The 22,500-nt window shown below is 42.6% G+C and overlaps 3 protein-coding genes across 14 annotated transcripts in view; 1 reads left to right on the top strand and 2 right to left on the bottom strand.

Moving 5' to 3' along the window:
• pak5 (p21 protein (Cdc42/Rac)-activated kinase 5) overlaps window positions 1–9,457 on the top strand; it is a 23,915-nt gene extending 14,458 nt beyond the window's left edge. For all 4 annotated transcript variants that reach the window (XM_057352341.1, XM_057352340.1, XM_057352339.1 and 1 more), the window contains 7 exons: window positions 2,104–2,883; window positions 4,333–4,830; window positions 4,906–5,039; window positions 6,157–6,283; window positions 6,489–6,614; window positions 7,906–8,040; window positions 8,494–9,457. In XM_057352341.1, the coding sequence (XP_057208324.1) occupies window positions 2,104–2,883; window positions 4,333–4,830; window positions 4,906–5,039; window positions 6,157–6,283; window positions 6,489–6,614; window positions 7,906–8,040; window positions 8,494–8,649 (1,956 nt within the window). In that variant the 3' untranslated portion in view covers window positions 8,650–9,457. The remainder of the gene's footprint in view (window positions 1–2,103; window positions 2,884–4,332; window positions 4,831–4,905; window positions 5,040–6,156; window positions 6,284–6,488; window positions 6,615–7,905; window positions 8,041–8,493) is intronic.
• A 924-nt stretch (window positions 9,458–10,381) lies between these two features.
• lamp5 (lysosomal associated membrane protein family member 5) lies at window positions 10,382–16,928 on the bottom strand. The gene is made up of 7 exons (XM_057353213.1): window positions 15,333–16,928; window positions 14,758–14,962; window positions 14,129–14,301; window positions 13,575–13,706; window positions 13,132–13,249; window positions 12,441–12,629; window positions 10,382–11,210 (listed from the first exon to the last, which is right to left on the bottom strand). Exons 1-7 carry the CDS (start codon window positions 16,827–16,829, stop codon window positions 11,032–11,034), a joined length of 2,493 nt encoding a protein of 830 aa, XP_057209196.1. The 5' UTR covers window positions 16,830–16,928; the 3' UTR covers window positions 10,382–11,031.
• Window positions 16,929–17,118: 190 nt separating this feature from the next.
• The window catches only part of plcb4 (phospholipase C, beta 4), a 60,064-nt gene continuing 54,682 nt past the window's right edge, over window positions 17,119–22,500 (bottom strand). For 8 of the 9 annotated variants that reach the window (XM_057352019.1, XM_057352012.1, XM_057352017.1 and 5 more), the window contains 13 exons: window positions 21,507–21,711; window positions 21,064–21,152; window positions 20,858–20,981; window positions 20,714–20,766; window positions 20,447–20,512; window positions 20,255–20,370; window positions 19,953–20,028; window positions 19,691–19,866; window positions 19,354–19,455; window positions 19,213–19,270; window positions 19,002–19,088; window positions 18,827–18,863; window positions 17,119–18,491 (listed from right to left, as the gene is read on the bottom strand). In XM_057352019.1, the coding sequence (XP_057208002.1) occupies window positions 18,403–18,491; window positions 18,827–18,863; window positions 19,002–19,088; window positions 19,213–19,270; window positions 19,354–19,455; window positions 19,691–19,866; window positions 19,953–20,028; window positions 20,255–20,370; window positions 20,447–20,512; window positions 20,714–20,766; window positions 20,858–20,981; window positions 21,064–21,152; window positions 21,507–21,711 (1,278 nt within the window). In that variant the 3' untranslated portion in view covers window positions 17,119–18,402. The remainder of the gene's footprint in view (window positions 18,492–18,826; window positions 18,864–19,001; window positions 19,089–19,212; window positions 19,271–19,353; window positions 19,456–19,690; window positions 19,867–19,952; window positions 20,029–20,254; window positions 20,371–20,446; window positions 20,513–20,713; window positions 20,767–20,857; window positions 20,982–21,063; window positions 21,153–21,506; window positions 21,712–22,500) is intronic. The other variant, XM_057352018.1, reaches the window with a different exon arrangement.

The following is a 22,500-nucleotide window of genomic DNA, read 5'->3' as shown; positions in this document are numbered from 1 at the left end:
GATGGCCATGTGACTCAGGACCTTTCTGTCTGTTTTCTCTCTCAGGGTTCATCATGAACTCTACTGAACAGAACGATGATTTATCTCCATGTGAATTATATAGATTTTCATCACATCAGGTGTGAGTGTTACTGTAGATTCCGTATGAGCGTCATTATAACATTACTGTATGATGATGATGATGATGTCATATCTGTACAGTACATCTTCAAGACAAACCAAACTTCCTCTCTGTCTCTATTTGAACAGTTTTGGGGTTTTGCGTTTCAAATCATGGTTGATAATATGATGTCAGTGTCATACAGATGTGTGTTGTAATATTCAGTTTTAAAGAAATGAACTGAAGTGATTGTCATTAAGCGGGTTTCCATCACTCTGGTTTTATTCGCATTTTGAAGTTTCGCATCAGAAACGAGTGATGGAAACGCCAAATTTCAAATTAAAAACCCTATTCGCAAAAAGTTTTTACGCTCGCTTGAGGTGGTTTTTCATTTTTGCGTAAAAGGGTTAATGTGAATAATGGGAGATGGAAACGCATTTGCCGAATAAATTCCTCCAAAAAGTCACGTAACTGCACTATGAGACGGCCGGTGTAACCTGACTAACCAGTGTAATGATCTTGTGACACAGCATCAGAAATGTTGTGATGGTCATTCTTAAATGCCTGAGCAAAGTCCTCAAGTATTTCTGCAATTGCCTCTTAGAACTGTCACGACTGTGTTTCCCGAACAGCAGGCATCCACAAAAGCACCGCATTTATTGTGTTTCGTAATCGTCTGCTTGCGCAAGTATTATTCTATATGAAAATCATTATATTCAGTGGCTTCTCTTACTTTTCTTACTGATATTAGTGGCAGTTTATTAGGAAAGTGACGGTTGACTATTTGGATGGAAACGGTGCTTATTCGAAAATGTTTTGTGCGATATTCCAGTTTTGCGCATAAGATAAATTCGCAACTTTGGATGGAAACCCGGCTATAGACCGATGCATTTCAAACACAGCACAATGTGCTCACATTCATTTGATTTGAATCATTTAAAAAATCTCTGCTGATATCGACTTCTACTGTCTTTGAAATGAGTCATTATTGATCTGGATCTGTTACAGTAACATTAGAATAGTTGAAAAGCATGACTTAAATGAGTAAGTGTATAATTATGTTCAATGAAGTCATATTGATAGAAAGTATTCTCTCCTGTTAAAGGCATTTACTGGTTCTCATTACTAGAAATATTCAACAATCATATGTTGTGAACATCTTGAGTGAATTTAGAGGAATGTTCTCTTGACAGCTTGATGACGTCTCATCCTGAGATGATCCTCTTCAGTATTATGTAGTATTAGTCAGTTCCGGTCCTTGATTGTGATTGGTCGATCCGCGTTTTAAGCCGTCTTAAGTATCAGTGTGCCACTGTTTCTTGCTGCTGCGCATATGGAATAGCCAAACCGTTTTATAAAAGCAATAACCCCCGTGAATGCAAGGTTATTTTAGTTGACTAAAGTTAAAACTTTGAAAACGTTCCTGTTCATTGAAATCAAATCAAATATTGACCTAAAAATGATTGGAAAAACTGAACTCAAGGAAAAATTGAAATGTTGCTTCAAAAATAAACTGAAGTAAGTTTAAAGGAGTACAATTATAATAATAAACAAAAACTACAATAAAAGTCAATGAATCTTATATAGCAACATTAAAAATAAACCATTAAATTATAAAATGACAAATGCATATACCAAAATTGCTAAAACTTGAACTAAAATGAACACAAAAACAAAAAATCGATCATTTAAAATATGAATAAAACTAAAATCAAAACTATAATAACTCTGCCATGAAGCAGAGGATTCCAAGTGTATTTTCTAACAGTAAAAGGGGTTTTAATGACTCGTTATGGCCCTGAGCAGTTATGAAAAACACACTGGAACCCACTGTTTCACAAGGGTCTTTATTTGAAAGAATGAAGGAATATATTCAGACATAACCTACAAGTGAATGGTGTTTTATTGACTGTATGATATATGTGAGCTCGTCATCATGTCTGTGTGTGTGTGTGTGTGCGTGTGCCATGATATTTGTTCCTTCTCATCTTCATCTCTTGTAGACTATCGTCCGTGGCAGCCGGCCGCCCAAAGACGCCTCCATCAACGGTCTGCTGGAAGAGTTCGACAACATCTCTGTGACTCGCTCCAACTCTCTGAGAAAAGAAAGTCCGCCCGGGGTCCATCAGGCCGGCACCAACAAACTGCTGTCGGCTTCGGCGGTGAACGCGGGCGGTCCGGAGGAGAACGGCTTCACCCCTCACTACGGCCGTTACTCCTGCGATCTGGACAGCAGCAAGGACTTCTCGCTGGAGCCGCACCGCGACAAAGGCGTCCACGATGGGGAATGGGCGGTGGCACGGCACTACCGTTTCTCTCTCAAACACAATGGTCATCCCATCCGGAGTCCCTTCTACCCCGACGCCATGCCGCAGAAGTCTTCAGACTATGCCAAGATGCCTCCGGACTACCACGCCTACCTGGAGAGCCGACGGGAGTACTACCGAGCGTCTCTGGGCGGATCCAGTCAGGATTACAGGGAGCAGGCGCTGGGAACGCCGTCTCGGGTATCCGTCCGCAGCGAGCAGGTGAATTATCCCGACGGAGACTGGGGATACGGAGCGCCTCACAGAGACGATTACGACAAGAGGCCCAAGTCATCCTACGTCAGTCAGACGAGTCCCCAGCCGGCCATTCGGCAGCGCTCCAGGTCGGGTTCTGGCCTGCAGGAGCCCGGTCTGCCATACGGGATGGGTGTGTTTAAAAGTGGCGCGCAGGGGCCGTACAGCTCCTACACCTACCCCAGACTCTCAGAGAACACCTCCTCTCTCATCATAGGAAAGGTAAAACTCACCTCGCTTCTGTGTCTCACGCCTCCTGATGTCGTGCTCTCATGACCGTAGTGAAGAGAAATAATGGTGAAAAACATAGAATACATTAGTGCACGTTTTGCAATACAGTGAGGCTAAAACACCACAAAATGATGTTGTTTGTAATACACACGCTCTCTTTAAAGTACACGCTGAGGTACAGTTCACCCAAAACTAAAAAGTAATGTCATCATTTATTCATCCTCACCTGGATGAGTTTCTTTCTTCTTCAGAACACAACAGAAGAATGAACACAAAACCACTGAGACATTTCTCAAAATATCTTCTGTTGTGTTCCACACACTTGTGTGTGTGTGCATGAAAACACACATCTCAGTAATATAACAAGAGAAACAGTGCTGACTGACACAAGGAGTATTTCTTGGGTGTGTGGTGTGTAACGATCTTTGCGTCGGTTTATTTGGATTATCACAACAGAAGCACAACTGAACAGAAAATGTGTTATTGACTGGATATTAATGCTCATTTTTCACATCAGAGCTTCTCAATAACAGAAGGGCAGTATTACACAGAGATAATTACAGCTGTGAAGGTTTGAATGACGTCTCTCCACCCCTGCAGCTCTCTCTCTCTCTCTCTCTCTCTCTCTCTCTCTCTGTGTGCGCGTTATCTGGGTTGTGTGATAGATCTGGTGTCAGTTGTTAATCTGCTGGAGCGTGAACAGTGCCGGTCCGCCGGAGACATCAGATCACTCATGAGACGACTTCAGGAATCAATTAATGGAGCTCCAGCAAATCATTCCCATCACACAAACACGAAACAACACAATCACAAATCATTCAAATGTTTCGTGCTCCTGAAAGGGTTTTATTCTGAGGTGCAGAGCTCGCTGACGTCATTCACGTTCTGGACGGGTCACTTTGAGCTTCAGAAGTGTGCTGGACGGCTCGGGGACGACGGGTCAGGGGCTCTGATGTTGTGCTACTTTCCTTTTCTGCAGCGCTTGCATAAAAACCGCTGGCACAGAATTCAATTTCACACTCCACTTGTGTTGTTGATTACGCTGCCAAATTCAGATTAATGTGTGTTTAAGGGACATGGATCAGCCGGGCGTGCGCGCTCGCGTACGTGTGTGCGGGGGACTCCTCTGTGGCGGGATGATGGATGAAACGAGTCCGCTGTCGTAATTACACGTCCACTTCTCCGCATGACACACGCTTGCTCTCAGTTTCTCACAATAAGAGCCTGCGTGGCATGTCGTGTCTTCTTTCTGTGCTCGTGGACGCGCTGACTGAGACTCGTTCAATCTACCGCCCGCCATTTTCTCTCGCTGCTATTTTCTGCATTGAACACACCTCCGCTCACATGTGTGATCATTATTGTGTGGCGTCAGTTGTGTTCACATCACTCACATGTTTGAGCTGTTAAATTGATTCATGATTCTCGTTCGGTGTTAAACAGGGCGAGTACGACAGAGCGTCTCGTGATGGGAGTCCGCAGGCACCCGGGGTTGAGACGTATCCACGTGGCCCCTTCAGACTACCTCAGAGCCACGGCAAGCCCGCTTACCCACCCGGTTTCCAGTACCCGCTGCCCTTCCACTACAAACCTTCACCCTATCACCACCCACCATCACAGCCCAGCCCACCCTACACCCCGCAGGGCGCTCACTCTCAGCCCTCGTCTCCTTATATTCCTCCCGGTGCGTATCCTCCGCCCAGCTGGGGCTCGGCTTCAGAGCAGCCGCCCTCTCGGGTGTCCCACGAGCAGTTCCGGGCGGCGCTGCAGCTGGTGGTGAACCCGGGCGACCCGCGGGAGTACCTGGACAACTTCCTGAAGATCGGAGAGGGCTCCACGGGCATCGTGTGCATCGCCACCGAGAAGCACAGCGGCAAACAGGTGGCGGTTAAAAAGATGGACCTGAGGAAACAGCAGCGACGAGAACTTCTCTTCAATGAGGTGAGAGCTGTCCATCACTGTGGTGTGTGTGTGTGTTCTTCATCATCCGCTCATGACACGCGTGTGTGTTTGCAGGTGGTTATCATGCGAGACTATCATCATGAGAATGTGGTGGACATGTATAACAGTTATCTGGTGGGTGACGAGCTCTGGGTGGTGATGGAGTTTTTAGAGGGTGGAGCTTTGACTGATATCGTCACTCACACCAGGTAAGAACAAACACACCGATGATGACGACGACAGCAGATCTCTTATAGTTGTGCGCTAGGAACTTTGTTGTTTTTAATAACAGCCTGTGTGTGTGTGTAATTACAGTCATTGGTTATGTGTTGTGCAGTGAGAGTGTAATAACAGCGTTCAGAGAGACAGAGACACCTCCAAACTCTTCATTACACTCACAGGAGGCGGATCGCTGGAAACCCCCCCCCCCCACACACACACACACAATTCACTAGTGAATTTCAATCATGATGTGTTTGTGTGTGCGTGTGTGTGTGTGCTACAGTATCAAGACCTCACAAAGACCATAATAGCAGTATTTCCTCATGAGGAAAACAGTTTAAAAATAAAAACATGTTTATTTGATCATGTAAAAATGCAGAAGAGTTGAGATCAGAACATCTGGGGCCTCACTTATAAAGTGTTGCGTAGAAACCGTCCTAAAGTTTGATCATTTCTCAAAGTGAAGTGAAAGTGACCTATGAGTCAGATATGGTGACCCATACCCGACACGTGACCTCTGCATTTAACCCATCCAGAGAGTAGTGAACACACGCACAGCAAGTCGTGAACACACGTACACCCGGAGCAGTGGGCAGCCATCACTGCAGCACCCCGGGGAGCAAGTAGGGGTAAGGTGCCTTGCTCAAGGGCTCCTCAGTCGTTACCCGCCGGCCCTGAGGATCCAACCGGCAACCTTCTGGTCACGAGTCCCACTCTCTAACCATTAGGCCACGACTGCCCAATTGTGTACGTGTGATTCATAGAACGAATGAACGCACAGAAAACGCGTGCACGCCTCTCTATCACATGTGAAATCTATAAACCGCAAATGATGGTGAACAGTTTCAGATCTCCGCCTTTAAACAATGTCTATTTAATGTCATTGATATATGAAAGATCACCTGTCAACTGCCAAATCCTTTAAGAGCAGCAGGAATGACTTATTTTCCAGAAAACCTGCAGCACTCGGACAAGCAAAAGTGCGTACGTCTGCTCAGACCCGCCTGCTCAGTGCGTACGCAGGTTTTATAAATGAGGCCCTGCCTTCTGAGAATGTCTGACTTCACACTGAGATCTCTGTTGGGTGGAATGGTTTGCTTTCAGGATGAATGAGGAGCAGATCGCTACGGTGTGTGTGTCTGTGTTGAGAGCTCTGTCATATCTGCACACACAGGGTGTGATCCACAGAGACATCAAGAGCGATTCAATCCTCCTGACCAGTGACGGACGGGTGAGAGGCTTTTACTCTGTGCACCGAGAAACATTTGTGAGCAGAGATTGTCATTATTCTGTCCAGTGAACCACAGAGAAGTGCTTCAGAACGTCTGTCGGTACCTGATGATGATGATTATATTACCTCCGTACAGATAAAGTCTCAGTGTGCGCGTGTTGATTGTTTTGTTTGTTGTCTGACTGCCGCTATTGTTCTTCATCAGATCAAACTCTCAGATTTTGGCTTCTGCGCTCAAGTGTCTAAAGATGTTCCTAAGAGAAAGTCTCTGGTGGGGACGCCGTACTGGATGGCACCTGAGGTCATCTCCAGATTACCATACGGCACTGAGGTACAAAACCTCAAAATCACACATCACACTACACAACTCACACAAGAGCAGCGTCTGAATTCGCTCACTTGTTCACTCGTGCACTATTCCCTATATAGCCAATGCTATATAATCCACAATAAGTGAATGACAATAAGCGAACAATTTCGGACACTGGCGTAACATATCGTGCGTCTGACATTCGTCATAACGCTTATATCACACTTGTGTGGCTTCATGGGTTGTTTTGTAAAATGGTGAAGTTCATTTTTACATTATTTGTCACGTTTATTGTAGGCTATTTGTTTTTAATGAAGAGAACAAATTAAATGTTTGCCACATTTATTAACTATTACATTTATTACGTTTAATAAAATTACTTTTTTAAATAAAACACTGCTGTATATAACATTCATTTAATCTGTTTATTCTCAAAAAGTAGAAAATAACTGTCAACGAGAACAAACACAAGTGTATAAACACGGTCACTCTCCTCCAGCTGATTCTAATCAGACGGTTGATTCTCGTTGTATCATGGGAAATATGAGTGAGCAAGTGTACATCGGATGTACACTCAAAATCAGAATGCATTGTGGGTAAAAAGTAGTGAACAAATGTTGTTTACTCAGAATTCGGACAACACTACAAAATGGCGGACACCCCATATAGTGAAAGTGAAGTGAAAGTGACCTATTAGTCAGATATGGTGACCCATACCCGAAATGTGACCTCTGCATTTAACCCATCCAGAGAATAGTGAACACACGCACAGCAAGTGGTGACCACACGTACACCCGGAGCAGTGGGCAGCTATCACTGCAGCGCCCGGGGAGCAAGTAGGGGTCAGGTGTCTTGCTCAAGGGCTCCTCAGTCGTTACCCGCCGGCCCTGAGGATCCAACCGGCAACCTTCTGGTCACGAGTCCCACTCTCTAACCATTAGGCCACGACTGCCCTCAGTATAGTGTGTATATACTATAGTGTACAATATAGTGCAAGATCTCTTGACAAGACCTTTAGACTGGACACGGATCTTCTATTATTCATATATCATATACTCTTCTGTGATGTGTGTTTGAATGTTGTTATTGATGACATTTAATTCTGTCAATGATTTTCAGCAGTTAATATATGATCGATTCATCATCATCTTACTGCAAAACTGTGAATATGACCTCAATAAAAAACCCATTAATGTTAAATATCGTAGGTGTTGTATTTATATCAGATCAGGGTTTGTCACATTCCAGCGAAACACACACATAACCGTCTACATGAAGTTGATGTTTGTGTTGATTTCTGGTGTTGTGGCAGGTGGACATCTGGTCTCTGGGCATCATGGTGATCGAGATGGTTGATGGAGAGCCGCCGTACTTCAATGAACCTCCACTGCAGGCCATGAGACGCATACGCGACAACCTTCCTCCTCGACTCAAAGAGCCACATAAGGTCTAGACCTTTATTACAGTTTAATGAACGAATATTTCTCTTCTTTTATGGCATAGTGTTACATTCCATTCGGTTTTATTTTTCAGTGACAGATCCATTTGGTTTTTTATTCATTTACTGTATGTACAGAATATGTTCAACCTTGAATGAGATTAATTCTATAAACAAAAAATGTGAGTTTTGGTTTCATTCTGTTTCAAATATTGTGACGCTGTCATGTGGTGTAACCGGTATTGTGTTTTGTCATCTTTTTTCAGTGATGTGTTTTTATCAATAAACTGAAGCAAATGCTCAAAGATACCTTCGTTCAAATAGACAATTAAAATATTGACAAATGTGAAAGTATTGAAGCGTTATGATGCTGTTGGTGTTATGGGTGGAATCCTCCTGTGAGTTTATTACATCACATCACACCACACGCTAATGTCTGTGCTTTGGGTTTGTTTGTGACAGGTGTCATCTGTTCTTCAAGCGTTTCTGGACCTGATGTTGGTGAGAGAGCCGTCTCAGCGCGCTTCGGCTCAAGACCTCCTGCAGCACCCTTTCCTAAAGATGTCGGGACCCCCGTCCTGTATCGTTCCCCTCATGAGACATTACAGACTCCGCTGAAGTCCCAGTGACACACATAACCGCCTCTTGACTTTAATAGATGTGAACTACTGTACAGACAGACTCTGGTGTAGAGTAAAACCGTAGGACAGCTGCTCAATACATCACATTACTAAACCACGTCTTAGTTTTGCCCTTTTGTCGTCTCACGCTAACAACAAAAAGATGTATTTTAGAGCAATTGTAAGTTTTACTTGTACAGTTTTGATAAAGCACAGTATTTTTGTTGTGATGTTAACATGGTGAACTGGACAGTATTGCATAGAATCTGAAGGTTTCTGCAAAATACAACTCAATAAAAAGTCTTTCTTACTGTTTATATTTCTTTTTCTTTTTTTGATATAGTCATCTGTTGCAGAAAGATTTGGGAATATATCATTTTTTAATCAACATTTGCCGATGTTCCTGTAAGCGCGCTGCAGGTCGTGTCAGACGTGTTTTTATTTCTAAAGTCCAGCTTTAGTTCTCTCATTTGTGCTCATGTTTGGAAAGCTGTATGGAGCGCACCAGAGATGCAATAGCAAAACAAGACATTTCACATAAAAACATCTTCACATTGTATTTTCATGAAACCTTGAGCAATATTTACATTTTTGACTCGATAATGGATCACAGTGCGTTTCCTTGTTGATATGAGTGTAAACGGCTGACTGTCTCACCTGTGTCTCAGTGCTCACTGTGATCTGTAAATATGAAAGTGTATTTCTGACATAACCTGTAGGATGTACAGAGCTCACGTTGCGTTTGTACAGAGCTATTGCATGACTTCTCACTAAAAGCTGATTTCAATAAAAAACAAATATGTTAAACATCATGCGTTGTGTTTTCAAATAGATTTCGTCACCTTGGAATTTGATTCACTTTGAGAAATGATCGTAAAATCACATTTAGGACGGATTCTACGCACCGTTTCGTAAGTGAGGCCCCAGGTTCCTAATGAAAATGAAATATTTAGCACTGCCTTTTATGCTTGATTTGAACAAAACAAAAATGATTCATCCTAGAATTTAAAATAAAAACCATTCAATGTAACTTTTTGTCTATACATGTCAACACATAATTACGACACTAACTTCATGTTTTAAAGTAAACTGCTTGTGTTGCTCCATTGCTTAAATTCATGTTTTGCAAGATAAGCTTATAATTCGAGGTGATGATTGCTATCAAGCGGATGAACAAATAGCAAAAACGTTTTACTGTGTTTTGTCAAATGTATCTACGGAATGCTAAAGGAACGTTTCAGTAGGAGTGTTGATGATAGTTCATTGAAGAACAGGGACTTGATGAGTTCCATTTGAAAGTATTTCTCTTAACCAATAACAGCAGTTTAGTGTTCGTCACACAATCCAATCGCAGTTACTTCCAAAACGACAATAATCGTAGAGGATTTAGAGAACTATTAAGGGCTGTATTGTCCAGAATGAGTTCGTGAACATCTAATGCCACAGTCATGTTCTGTTCGTGTTTTTACAGTTTTGATGAAATCATTCTGTGAAGAACTTTAATTACAGAAGATGTACACAGAGACACGTAAAGATCATTTCAGCAATAAAAATAGTGTCCCACAGAAACCAACCCAGAATCTATTCATGGACACGAATATCCCCATTTGAACCTAAACTGAGAAATCCTTCTCCCAGATTTCCTTGAGACCACAGCGTGAGGAGGATTGTGAAGACTAGGGGACGGCGTGTTTTTGGATGTGATGTAGTTTTATTTGGCCGACGAGGAAAGGAAGAAATGACTCGAAATTGACTTTCGTGTTTATTTACTCATAAAGCAGTTCCTCACACAGATCTCAGGTCAGCGTCTGAACGCTCAATACTCTATTGATCTGAAGCTCATTTGTGTTAATGCAGTGAGGAGATGTTGTTGTCCAGGTGGCTTGGCTTGTATTGATCTTTCATTCATCTACTCGTCATGTTCTATTCTCAGCAGCATTCAGATAAATGTCTGAACCTCGAGTCTCTTAAAGCTCGAAGAGTAAAGATCAGACTCTTCCATCATCTACAGTGGCTTCTTTTACAAAGACACAAGCAAAACACATCAACAATGATTTATGATTGAAAACATAATGATCAAAGGAAAACTTTATACACCCTCATCACAAATGAAGCTCATTCGTTTTAAAGAAATTCTTCAGTATTATTTGTTTTTCTCTTATATCGTGTACATCTTCAATATTTCATGTGTACTTTATGTCATTTTTCAAGCAATCTCAACAGCTCTATTTTTATACATTGACATTCATATCATCCACAACAGAATTACAGTATGACGGTGATTCAACATCTTTTTGACGTCTAATAACACTATGAGACATTTGACAGGCGAGCCGCTTCTTATAAAAGTAAAGGGAGAGTGACGTCAGCGCGGTGTCGTTCACATGTTCTTGTAGAGCGAGCGGTCTCGCGGGACCTGCGGTTGCTGTTGTGCGGTCAGTTTCAGGTGGAAATGATAAACGGAGATGGTGATGACGATGATGAGACCAAGGATGAGACCCAACACCAGAGGCAGCATTTGTTCCAGCTGCTCCCGCTGGTCTGTCATGCATTTATACGCTGCAGGAGAAGACAAACAACACTTCACATGCTGCAGATAAACAACACCACATCTGTTCCGCTCTCAGCTGCCATCGCATCAATATACTATATACTGTACATACAGTGTGAGAGACAAAAGCACACGTCACAAAACAAAGCTCAGGAATCATTGTTCTGGGATTCAAAAATAAATCTTTCAAAATTCTACTTCATTTGACGTTCGTGTACAGTGAACACACTGAATGTCTATTTATCCGGCTTTATAAACATCAATGAATCTCATGAACATTTCACCCTCCAAATAAATCATGGTTCACATAACTTGTTTTAGTTTATTACTGTGATGCACAAAAACATATTTATACACACACACTGGGTCTATTAGGAAAACAGATTTTCTCAACTGAATCAACCTCACAGGCAGTGTTACTGTCACTACTGAGCAGTGTGGTGTGTGACTAGTTACAAAGTCATTTTTTATGTAATTTAATTACAGTTACTTCTGATGTAATTGAGCTAAATACTGTGTAATATATTCAATTATAAGTCTAACTTTAAAATGCACGCATTAATGTATCCTTCTCACATTTGTATACTTTGGTCAGTTAATAAGAATAATTGATGTAGTTATTTAGTATTTATTTGAATGATTAAATAAGCTGTTTCATGTCTATCTTTGAATCAATTCTGATCAAGGTTGATGAAGGATAGAGAAAGTCATTAGTAATAAGTAATTCAATACTTATTGAAGAGAGTCATTTGTACAGTAACGTTGAATATGTTACTAGTAACTAGTAATGAATTACTTTTTCAGAGTAACTTACCCAACACTGCTACTGAGCAATAACAGGAGAGAATTTGATCATAAAAAGGAAATCCAAGCGTTTTGTTGAAATGACGGTGTTAAACTGTGAGCAGATATCACAATGAAACGAGGTTTGGTTCCTTTGCTGATTTGAAATGGCAGTAAACCCTCAGAGCCAATAGCACGAGGTTTTCCAGATCACATTCAGTTCACGGGTCGCTGAACGGTCACAAGAAATCAAGTATACAGTATGTGCTATAGCCAGCAAAAACACACATGAACTCCCCGCTGAGCAGAAGATGAGATCTCACATGAACTCATTCTCACATCTCATGCAACTACTGTAGCAGGAGAAAACATCAGGATGTCTTTTGCTGTCAGGGTGAAACGTTCTTGAGGTTTGCACATGAGTGTGTCGTTTGTGTGTTTGCTCATTTTCTTACGTTCACTGAATATGAAGTCGCTCTTGATGTCGAAGGCCTGAACCTGGATGTCGTACAGCGAGACTGTGACTCCCTTCTGATGGTCCGTGGAGATTAACGTGAGCGTTTGTTGAGCCGTACACACGTATGACCGGCCGGCCGGAGTCACAAGCGCTGACAGACGGTGTGTGCTGGCTGTGTGTTTCCCCGCTGGACACAAACACACATCACAATCCACACTCAACAACATTCATCATTTCCACTTATTAAACAAATGCCCATTTCTCAAATATTTTGCTCCATGTTTTTCTGCAACATGACACTGTTATGCAAACCTTCATATGTGATTATAGTCTGTTTAAATACTACAGATGATTAAAAAAAATTACGTGCAAAAGATCACAAAAATAAACGCTGGAAAAGCATTGAAACTGATGAATTCTGCAGATTCTGCATGATGGTGATGATGATGATGATGTCGCAGCACTGCAGCAGAAAGAACAATGAGTTTTTGTGTCTCGTGACGTGGTAAAAAACATATAAAGATGAATTGATTATGAATATTTTAAGGCATGAGTTACTGGACATGCATCAGGAAACAAATAAGTGTACATTTGTGAATAATGAAGAACTATTATTTATTACATTCATCTCACTCAAAAATCATATGAAAGTGACAGTGACAACTTTTACATTTGTGATTCTTACTCACGGTTATAAGCGTTTACAAAGTGTGTCATATCTGATGTGTCGTAAACCAGCTGAACCTTATTAATCTTCCACACTTCAGTTTCTTCAGCATTACCACCACTGCCCATCATGCGATTCTCCTACAAAACACACGCACGCACGCACGCGCACACACGCACGCACGCACGCACGCACGCACGCACGCACGCACGCACACACACACACACACACACACACACACACACACACACACACACACACACACACGCCTAACTGTGACCGTTAAATTTAACTTAAATAAATAAAAATCGAAATGATTTGTGTGTTTAACAGAGCGTCATCTGTAGCAGATGTGTTAAATATCCTCACACAATACTTTTTCACGCTTTACTGTGTGTGTGTAAAACCCAGGCATGCGATTAATGCACGACATGATGTGCATGAATCGTGAAAAACCGAGCTCACCCTCAAGAAAAAGATGCGGAACGTGAACGCGCTATTAACCCACGAGATGTGCAGCTCAGACTCACGCGCGCCGCATTTCCCCGCGATCTCAGCGCCGCGCGGGATCGACACAGTTGTCTGCTCCGTTATCAACTACACACACACACACACACACGCACGCACGCACGCACGCACGCACGCACGCACGCACGCACGCACGCACGCACACACACACACACACACACACACACACACACACACAATCGTATAATTGCACATAATAATCAAACAAAAACCCACAACCATTACATACTTAATTTCACAGAAACACTTTAACAAATAATTTAATAATCAGTTCAGTTAAAGTTATTGAAGTAAAACTAAAAGAAAAGCTAAACCTCATAAAACCTGTCTCTAACGAGCATAATACATATAATCAGAATGTAATGCGATGTTATTTTATTTTAAAAGAAGACACACAATTTAACATTGAGAATATGAACGAAAGTAGTGTTGTGCTCTTTTTTTATTATAGTCAAGAACAAAAACAGAAGAGATTACTGTTGTGCTCTTACATCGATGCCGTTGAGCGCGAGCACGTCATACGGGATGAGAAATTTCACCGCAAACTCCGCCATCAGGCACGTGCTCCCGTTTTCCCGAACTACAAAAATATCCCGATCTGGATTCGGTGAGAGTCCGGACAGATTCTCTACTTCAGCTTCAGCAGAGACTCGGGACAGAGCGCCTGCACATGAATCAAATTAACTTTAGTAACTAACTTAACAAAAGCGTCACTGAGATTTAAATTAATCGCATTTATACTTTTCCTAGACTTTCTGTAATAACCTGATTCATTCTGTCGTTCGTCTTTTTACTTTATTTGTAAGTCGCTTCAGATAAAAGCTTTTGCTAGAAGAAAAAAACCGATTCAATGTAAATGAAAGACTAAAGTTGACTAGATCTCGAGCGAGTACAGTGAAGTCACGAGGAGTAAAAACGCAGATTCAGCAGAACTTACAGAGAAGACAAATGAGAACTGCAGCGTCCATTTCCATCACGAATCACGACCAGCACAGACACGAGCTGAAGAAAATCCCAGTAAAGATCCGTGTGTGGACCAGTTCTCCAGCAGATCTTCAGCACATCGCAGATGCAGCAGACGCAGGTGCGCGTGACTTACTCCTCGCGCAGCATCTCTCACAGGCAGAAGGCGAAAAGATGAACAGATGAACAGAAGTGCAGAGACGCAGCTGCATCGCTCTGCTCGTGAAGTTTATCGGACAGCCTGATCCCGCAATGCCGTTCGTGCATCTGAGGTCGCAGCTGCGGCTGTAATGCGTGAGCACAACCCAACCACCCCCCATTCCCCCCCCCCACGCAAGCGACATAACCCACGCTCTCAATGTCTGTATCCGTTTATATCGTTAACAATCAACGAAATAATGATAAAGTAAACAAATAGCGTATTTAAACAGTCTACAGCATATATCCCATTAAAATAGATTTAATGCTGATCTCGGTTTCATAGCAGCTCAATGTTGTGCATTCTCATCTCCTTGTTGTGTTTTTACACACGAATCAAAAGCCTTTCACAACATCGACTGCATGAAACTATGAAAAACTATTTACAAGTGTAAGAAGATTTATAATGTATTGACCTTTTTACAATATATCACTATTATATCATTATCTATGGTGAAGATTAGTGTTTTTTATTTCTTTTTTGCACAGCAGCACTCACAGTAGCAGCTCAAGCTGTGTGCGCGCGCATCAGACCGCAGCTCGCGTGCTCTCCTCCCGTCCTGCGTCACACGATCTTAAGTCGGAAGTGGTTTTAAAGTGAAAATCAAACTCACACTTCACAGCACTGATGCTGTCTACACTCGGTTTGTTCCCGACCTGAGGATGATTCTTCGTGAGGGGAAAAGTCTCTGATCTCGGGATGCTCCGTCCGTCTGGTTCTAAAGCTTCGGCCCGTGTCGCGTGAACCTCACGTGACTCTTTAACGATCTTTTTCAAATCTGGAAAAGTAAATCTCCTCAGCAGTTTAGTACTGAGTGAAGTTAAGGTACCGTGAGGAGCAGCTGTGGGCTGAGGATTGTCTGCAGTTTTGGGGCTTTTCATCACAGTTCTGCTTCTGCGTGACGTCAGACGCTCGGTGGCCGGTGGCGCGAGAACGCTGGTGGGTAAACTGCATCTCTTCTGATAATAACTGTCATCAAAGCGTCTGATGGGAAAATCGAAAGGTTTCTCGACGTGATCTCGTTCCTCTCTGGCACTTTTTGCAATGGGAGTCAACAGAATGCCGAGAGGACCTGATGGAGACACGCAGCATCTTGAGGGAGTCTTGAAGGGTCTGGGGGAGTAAATCACTGAGTTTCTGAACAACGGCGGCAGCGTCTTGGTGGACACTCGTCCTTCATGTTTTGGGTGTTTTGGGGAGAGTTTCTCAGGAGGTTTGGCGGTTAAAACACCAGAGAACGTGTCGCTTTGTGATGATGATAAAACGTCACGTTCCTTCTCATATTCCTCAATAGAGTCCATCGACTGGATTCTGTTCCGTAAACCCACAAGAAGCCGATGCTCACGTTCAGTTGAAGTTTCTCTCGAGTGGATCTCACTGCGCTCAAAGAACTTTTCTTTATCTTCACTGATGTTCACTGTGGAAAGTTGTTCACACACGACATCATCGTGAAAGGTTTTGGAGTTACTCAGCAGAGCCCGTAAACATTCGGTGTGTCGGAGATATTTGGCCACCTCGACGGCAGAATTGCCGACTTTGTTTTGCCGGTGGATTTGAAGACCCAGTCTTTTGAAAGCTCGCACCAGAAACTCCACAACCGACGAACGTCCGGCGGCGACGGCGTACATGAGAGCCGTGTTCCCCCAGCTGTCTGCCATCTCAGGGTCGGCGTTGTTTTTCACCAGGATCTTCACGGCGTCCAGACATCCCATCTCGCAGGCGTAACTCAGCGGCGTACGGCCTCTCTCATCCGGGCAGTTCACGCTCGCACCCCGCTGCAACAGAAGATTCATAAACCTGCTCCTCGCCTGCTCGTCCTGGAGAAACACGGCAGAGATGAGAGGCGTCTGCATCCCTTCCGTCTTTGAGTCGATAATTTCACCATCCAGCGCATCTAAAATAAATCTGGTGAGGTGGATCTTATCTTTGGAGATGGCGTCCAGAAGGAATCTGGTGTTGGTTTTGGAGCTGCTTGGGTCCGAGAGGTTCATCATGCTGACGTTCAACCCGAACCTCTCTCCCAAACACATCTCCTGGCGTTTTATAAGCCGTGAAGCTTTGGAGTTGCCACGACAACGAGAATATCATTAGCACAATGTGTTGTTGTGAAGTGGATGGGCTGATTATAATCCAGCTTTCAGAGATTCAATGATGTGAATATATTTGGCAGTTACTGCATGTGATTATTGAGTCCCATCAATGACAAAACAACACACACACACAAACGCTTTCTTCTCAAGCTCCTTTATGCCATCAATGATGATAGCGGCATCCACAGAAGAGCTGTTCAGCATCGCTCGCTTCTCCAACACACGCTCAAGGTTTCATTCAACACCTGGGAGAGTTTATTGGTACACATACTATAAAACAGTATTAAAGTAGCAGGATAACAACAGGTTGTTTTTTTGTTGAGTATTCTGATTACTAGAAGTTTGACAAATACTATAGAAATACAAAAGCACTCACAGCGGTCCACAGAGAAGCTACGAGAGGTCTGGAAACAGATGCAGAAGACCAGATCAACAGAAAACATTCAGCTAGTGCAAAAAGCTTCTAAGAAACAAAATATAGTCTAAAACTACTCACTCTATTTCATAATATATATATATTTATATATGTATCTTTATAGAAACAACCCCTTATTTTGGCATTATATCAGCTTGTAAAATAATTTAAACATCCTACCCGACATATAGTGGCACATTTGTTTGCAATGGTGTTTTAAAATGTTTCAAGCACTTTGCTTTCACATGAGATATGTGGGACACCACCAAACACTTTATAACATGAACATGAAAAAAAGAAAAGAGACAAACCTACAATAACCATTAGAACCAGTTCACATTCATCCCCAAACCCTCAGAAAGGCCCAAACACCACAAACCAAATGAAAATCAACAGAAAATAAAATCAGTGTCCAAGAGGAACATTCAGTTCAGCGCGTGTGATGACATCAGTATCATATATTAAGATTTGACCCATCGCTGGCCATACACGTTGGACTGTCAGGAGCCAAACGGTCTTCAAACAGGTCCAGTACACAACCCACGGCATCTTAAAACCTCTAAAAACAAACCAATGCTGAATAAAACTGCCTGCGTGTCGTGTATCTAAAAAACATAAAATGAGGACGGGTGTGTGTCCATACAGTGTTTGTGTGTGTGAGACGCTTTACATTCTTACTGTAAAGAGAGAGCGAGAGAGAGAGGCGCTACTGTAATGCTCTGCTACATATTCAAAGATCCGCAGACATCCTATCACATATATAAAGTGCGCTTCATTCACACAATACAAACTAAATCTTCTCTTAATCGGATTGGTCCATTTGCTGCTACGGTTACTAGCTCAGCGATGATGATGATGAACGCGCACGTGCGTGTCGTGTGTGTCCTCACGCCTTGTGCTGGAGAACGGTGCCGCGTGACGCGGCAGTCAAACCGGAGGGAGCGGGTGGAGCTACGGTCCGACCTGGAAGCTGGCGATTGGCTGGACACAGCTGCAGAAGTGGGGGGGGTAGTGGGTGGAGTTTGAGCTGAGGTAGGGTGAAGGGGGCGGAGTTACAGGACTGCAGAGGTGAAAGGGAACAGCAGATCTGTGAGGGTGTCAGTTGACGCTCGGAGGGTTTACACCACTGTGGCTGGTCTGCGGTCCATCTCCTCCTCCAGCTTCAGCATCTTCTGCAGGTCTCTGGCCTGAACACAAACACGATCAACATCACTGATGATTAAAAAACAACACGTCATCATCATCACATCTACATTCCTGTACAAGTCATGATATTTACTCAAAAATAAACCAAAAATGCAGAAATTCATCATGAGCACATCATGTACATACAGCAAAGGATTGTGGGTAATAACTATGTCATGAACCCGAATCAGCTCCCTACAGCAGTACTGAATGCATCCTTCACAGGGAAGATGACCCCAGCATGCATTGCAACAAAAAAAAGCACTGATGCTGCAGCCACACTTCAGTCGAGCTGAGTGAGTTAGGAGTGAGTGATGCGTTTTGATATGAACCCTACCTTCAGTCGGACACTTGGCATGATGGGATTTCAAAAGCTGTTCAAAGAAAAGGCAAATCATATAAAAATGAAAATATGAGTAACAAAGGCCAAAAGATCAACAGAAAAGAAAGCCATGAAACCATGCGAGTGATGACATCAGCGGGTTCATGAGGTCAAGTGTGAGATGTCGAACCTGCTCATTGAATTTCTCCAGTTTCTCCAGCTGGTCTCTCTGTGTCTTCTGTTGTTGCTCCAATTCTTTCGCCTGTTTCATGGCCAACTGCACAACAGCACACAGACGAGAGACGTGATTTATGTGCAAGTTTTGTTCACTCGAGTGAGTTTGAATGAAACCTTAACCTAAAATAAATCATGTTAGTTCATCAACAACAACAATAACAAACCCTTTTTCTTTCCTCCAGGAATTTTTTGGTATTACTGCTGTTTAACTCGCGAACCCTCCTGCGAGAGAGCAGAAAAGAGCTTTGTCAAATGATGATGACACAGTGGATGATGATGTTTGAAATGGTGAAGAGTTCGATCACCTCTCGCGCTCCGCTTTGTTTTTAATGCTCTTGTCCTGACTGATGGCTTTGCTGTTCTCCATGGACGTCTTGGCCTGGTTGCCCTTCATCTCTTTGCTCTGCCTGTTATTTCATCACACAAACACATATTTCCAGCCGTTCACAGAAGCACGAGAGAATCGCGAGGATTAGGAATCGCTCTCTCACATGGAGATCCTACACGCACAGTTAAAGAGACTCATGCAACATTCATGTGTGTTTATTATGGGCTGCCGTGTATCTCTAATGATAATGACAAGCAAAAGCACAATAAAGATGATAATAGAGGTGCAGATGAAGAGAATATATGAATCTCAACCTCTCGTGAATGAGTTTGAGCTGCAGCGTCTGTTGCTCGTGAACGCTGGCCAGCAGCTTCCTCAAGACCTCACACTGCTGTGTCACATGGGCGTCCTTCACTTCCTGTTCCTCTGTACTGTGACCGTTGATCATCTCGGACCACTCTTTAGTCTGCTGGGCTACTATGTCTTTCACCTGCAGATGGGTAGAAACACGTCAGTTTGTCCAGACTCAGTCTCCACAGCTTCAACATTGAACACAGACATTCCAAGCCATCAAACCTTTTCTTTATGGGCTGTGGTTAGCATCTCCACCTTTATCGCGGTTTCTTTCTTTAACTCGGAGCAGTTGTTTTCTCTAAAATAAAGAGGAAAAAAATACCATTCCTCTTAAAAAAAAAACTTGAAAATAGTTGTATGTATTTGGTAAATAAACGTGTTTTTTTATTCATTTATATCTTGGTCACTGTACTGTACATACTGTACACATGTCGCACGCACACTGTCACCTATCTGAAGACACACAGTAAATAATGTCATATTCCGTCATTGATGTGTTTCAAACTGAGATGATTTGACAGTACCCTCTCTTTTTGATGGCTTTCTCCAGAAGTCTCTCCAGAGTAAACTTCTCTTTGTCATGTTGAGCCACCAGTTTATCCACTTGAGTACAGTGAGATTTCTGCACGCCGTTGTGTTCCTGAAATAACAGAAGAACACAATCATCATCTGCGGAGAAGAATCACAGGCGTCTGGAAAAATGAAGAGACATTCACCTTAGTGTGTCGTTTCTTTAAGGTGTTGAGCTCCTTCTGTTGCTTTTTCACCAGTTTAATGAAGCTCTGCAGACATAAAGAGCTTTAGTGTAATTGTTTCGTATATATTTATACTTCCCTGAACGAGTAGATTATCAAAGACCTACACCCTCATCTAAAACAGCAAGTGACATTTCAATGGGATTTTCTCCGTTTAGTTTGCTTTGGAGCGGATTATCAGGCTTGACGCAGTTACCGATGCAGAATAATCCAGTGTGAGACTCTTACCTTCATCTGTTTCAGATCTTCAATGTTCACCTGATTTACAACAGCAGAATGATCTGGAAAAACACAACAAACCCTTTTACTTATGAACGCTGCACAAAACAAACAGAAGAAGAGTTTGATTGGATGATGCTGATGACATCTCACCGCGTTTGTTCTCTGTGATGTTGTTCTGTGCAGCGTTCATCTCTGAACTCGTCTGAGGAGTAACGTTGGTCTTGACTTTCTTATCTGTCTTGAGGCTTTCGTTGGGCACGTCTGCAATATCGCTCTACACCAAAAACCACACCAGACTCACATGAACACAAACACCCATGGCTCCAAACACCGGACATGTGGAAATATAAACGCACCGTTTCGATGCCGAGAGCTCGCATCTGATCGGCACGCTTCTCCGCAATAGTGAGGAACTTCTTTGGATCAGAAAGAGCGTCTACGATTGCTGAAGAACACAAGATATAGCATCATCCATAATTAATAACAAACAACATCTCATGGGCTTCAATGAATGATCACACAGGAGCATCATGGGAGAATTTAATGTACTGTATATATTCAATCATTCATCTCGTAGATTTCAGGCACACTTCATATTTCAGCAGAAAAACATTCAAGCATCATGAGAGAAAGGGTTTCTGTCAACTCTTTGTGATAAAACTGCTCTCCAAACCTTTCACTGAAATCTTTCACCTTAAATAAACGAGACGTTTCATGATTGCTTTCAGTTTCTGGTGATTTGACGAGACGTTGACAGAAGGAATGATGGGATAGAGGTGTAAAGCGGGAGCTCGCTCACCACCGAAGCCGTCGGGTACGTAAGTCTTAAGGACGATGTTGCAGAAAACAGTGGGGAGTGAAAGAGGTTTGTTTCCTTCATTTCTCAGTGAAATGTGTCTGTAACCCGCCTGAAGACCATCCAGCGGCAGAATCCTCTGACCGATCAGTTTGTTATTGTCATCATACACGGCGATCCTCAACACAGCCAGGTCAGGTAAGATCACCTGTTCACAAAACAGATCTGGACATAAGTTTATCAGGACTGACTTTCCTTCATCTGCAAGATGAGCAGTGTCATATTTACATTATGTTTCATTCAATAATCTGAAGTGTATAATAAAATAATAACATTCTGATATCATCATAAATTCTAATCACTGTCAAGAGTGTAAAACACCGCAAATGACCACGAGAGTGTGTGTTGTGTGCGTCTGTGTGGGAAGGGTAAACCCTATGGCAGTGGTCACCAACCCTGCTCCTGGAGATCGACCGTCCTGAAGATTTCAGCTCTAACCCCAATCAAACACAGCTGAACTATCTAATCAAGGTGTTCAGGTTTGCTTGATAATTACAGACAGGTGTGCTGAAGCAGGGTTGGAGCTGCAGTCTGCAGGACGGTCGATCTCCAGGAACAGGGTTGGTGACCACTGCCCTACGGTATGGGGACAAACACAAAGATGGCAATATCCAAAATCCTTGTCCTTGTGGGGACATTTTTTGGTCCCCATGAGGAAACAAGCTTATAAATCATACAGAATTAACTTTTGTGAAAATGTAAAAGAGCAGACAGTTGCAGTGGTGTAAAGTATTGGAGTAAATGTACTTAGTTACTTTACTTAAGTATCTTTTTGGCTACTTTGTAGTTGTACTGAGTATTAAAGATATTAGCAACTTTTACTCTCTACTTAACTACATTTTTGAACAAGTATATGTACTCTTTACTCCACTACATTTGTAATGACTAATGCAATTACACATTACATTTTGCATGACACCTATCTTATAATTAATAT

This window comes from Triplophysa rosa, linkage group LG15 (assembly GCF_024868665.1).
Source record: "Triplophysa rosa linkage group LG15, Trosa_1v2, whole genome shotgun sequence".
Classification (NCBI taxonomy): domain Eukaryota; kingdom Metazoa; phylum Chordata; class Actinopteri; order Cypriniformes; family Nemacheilidae; genus Triplophysa; species Triplophysa rosa.
Note: the sequence above shows the minus strand (reverse complement) of the source record. Positions and strands in the feature narration are given on the sequence as shown.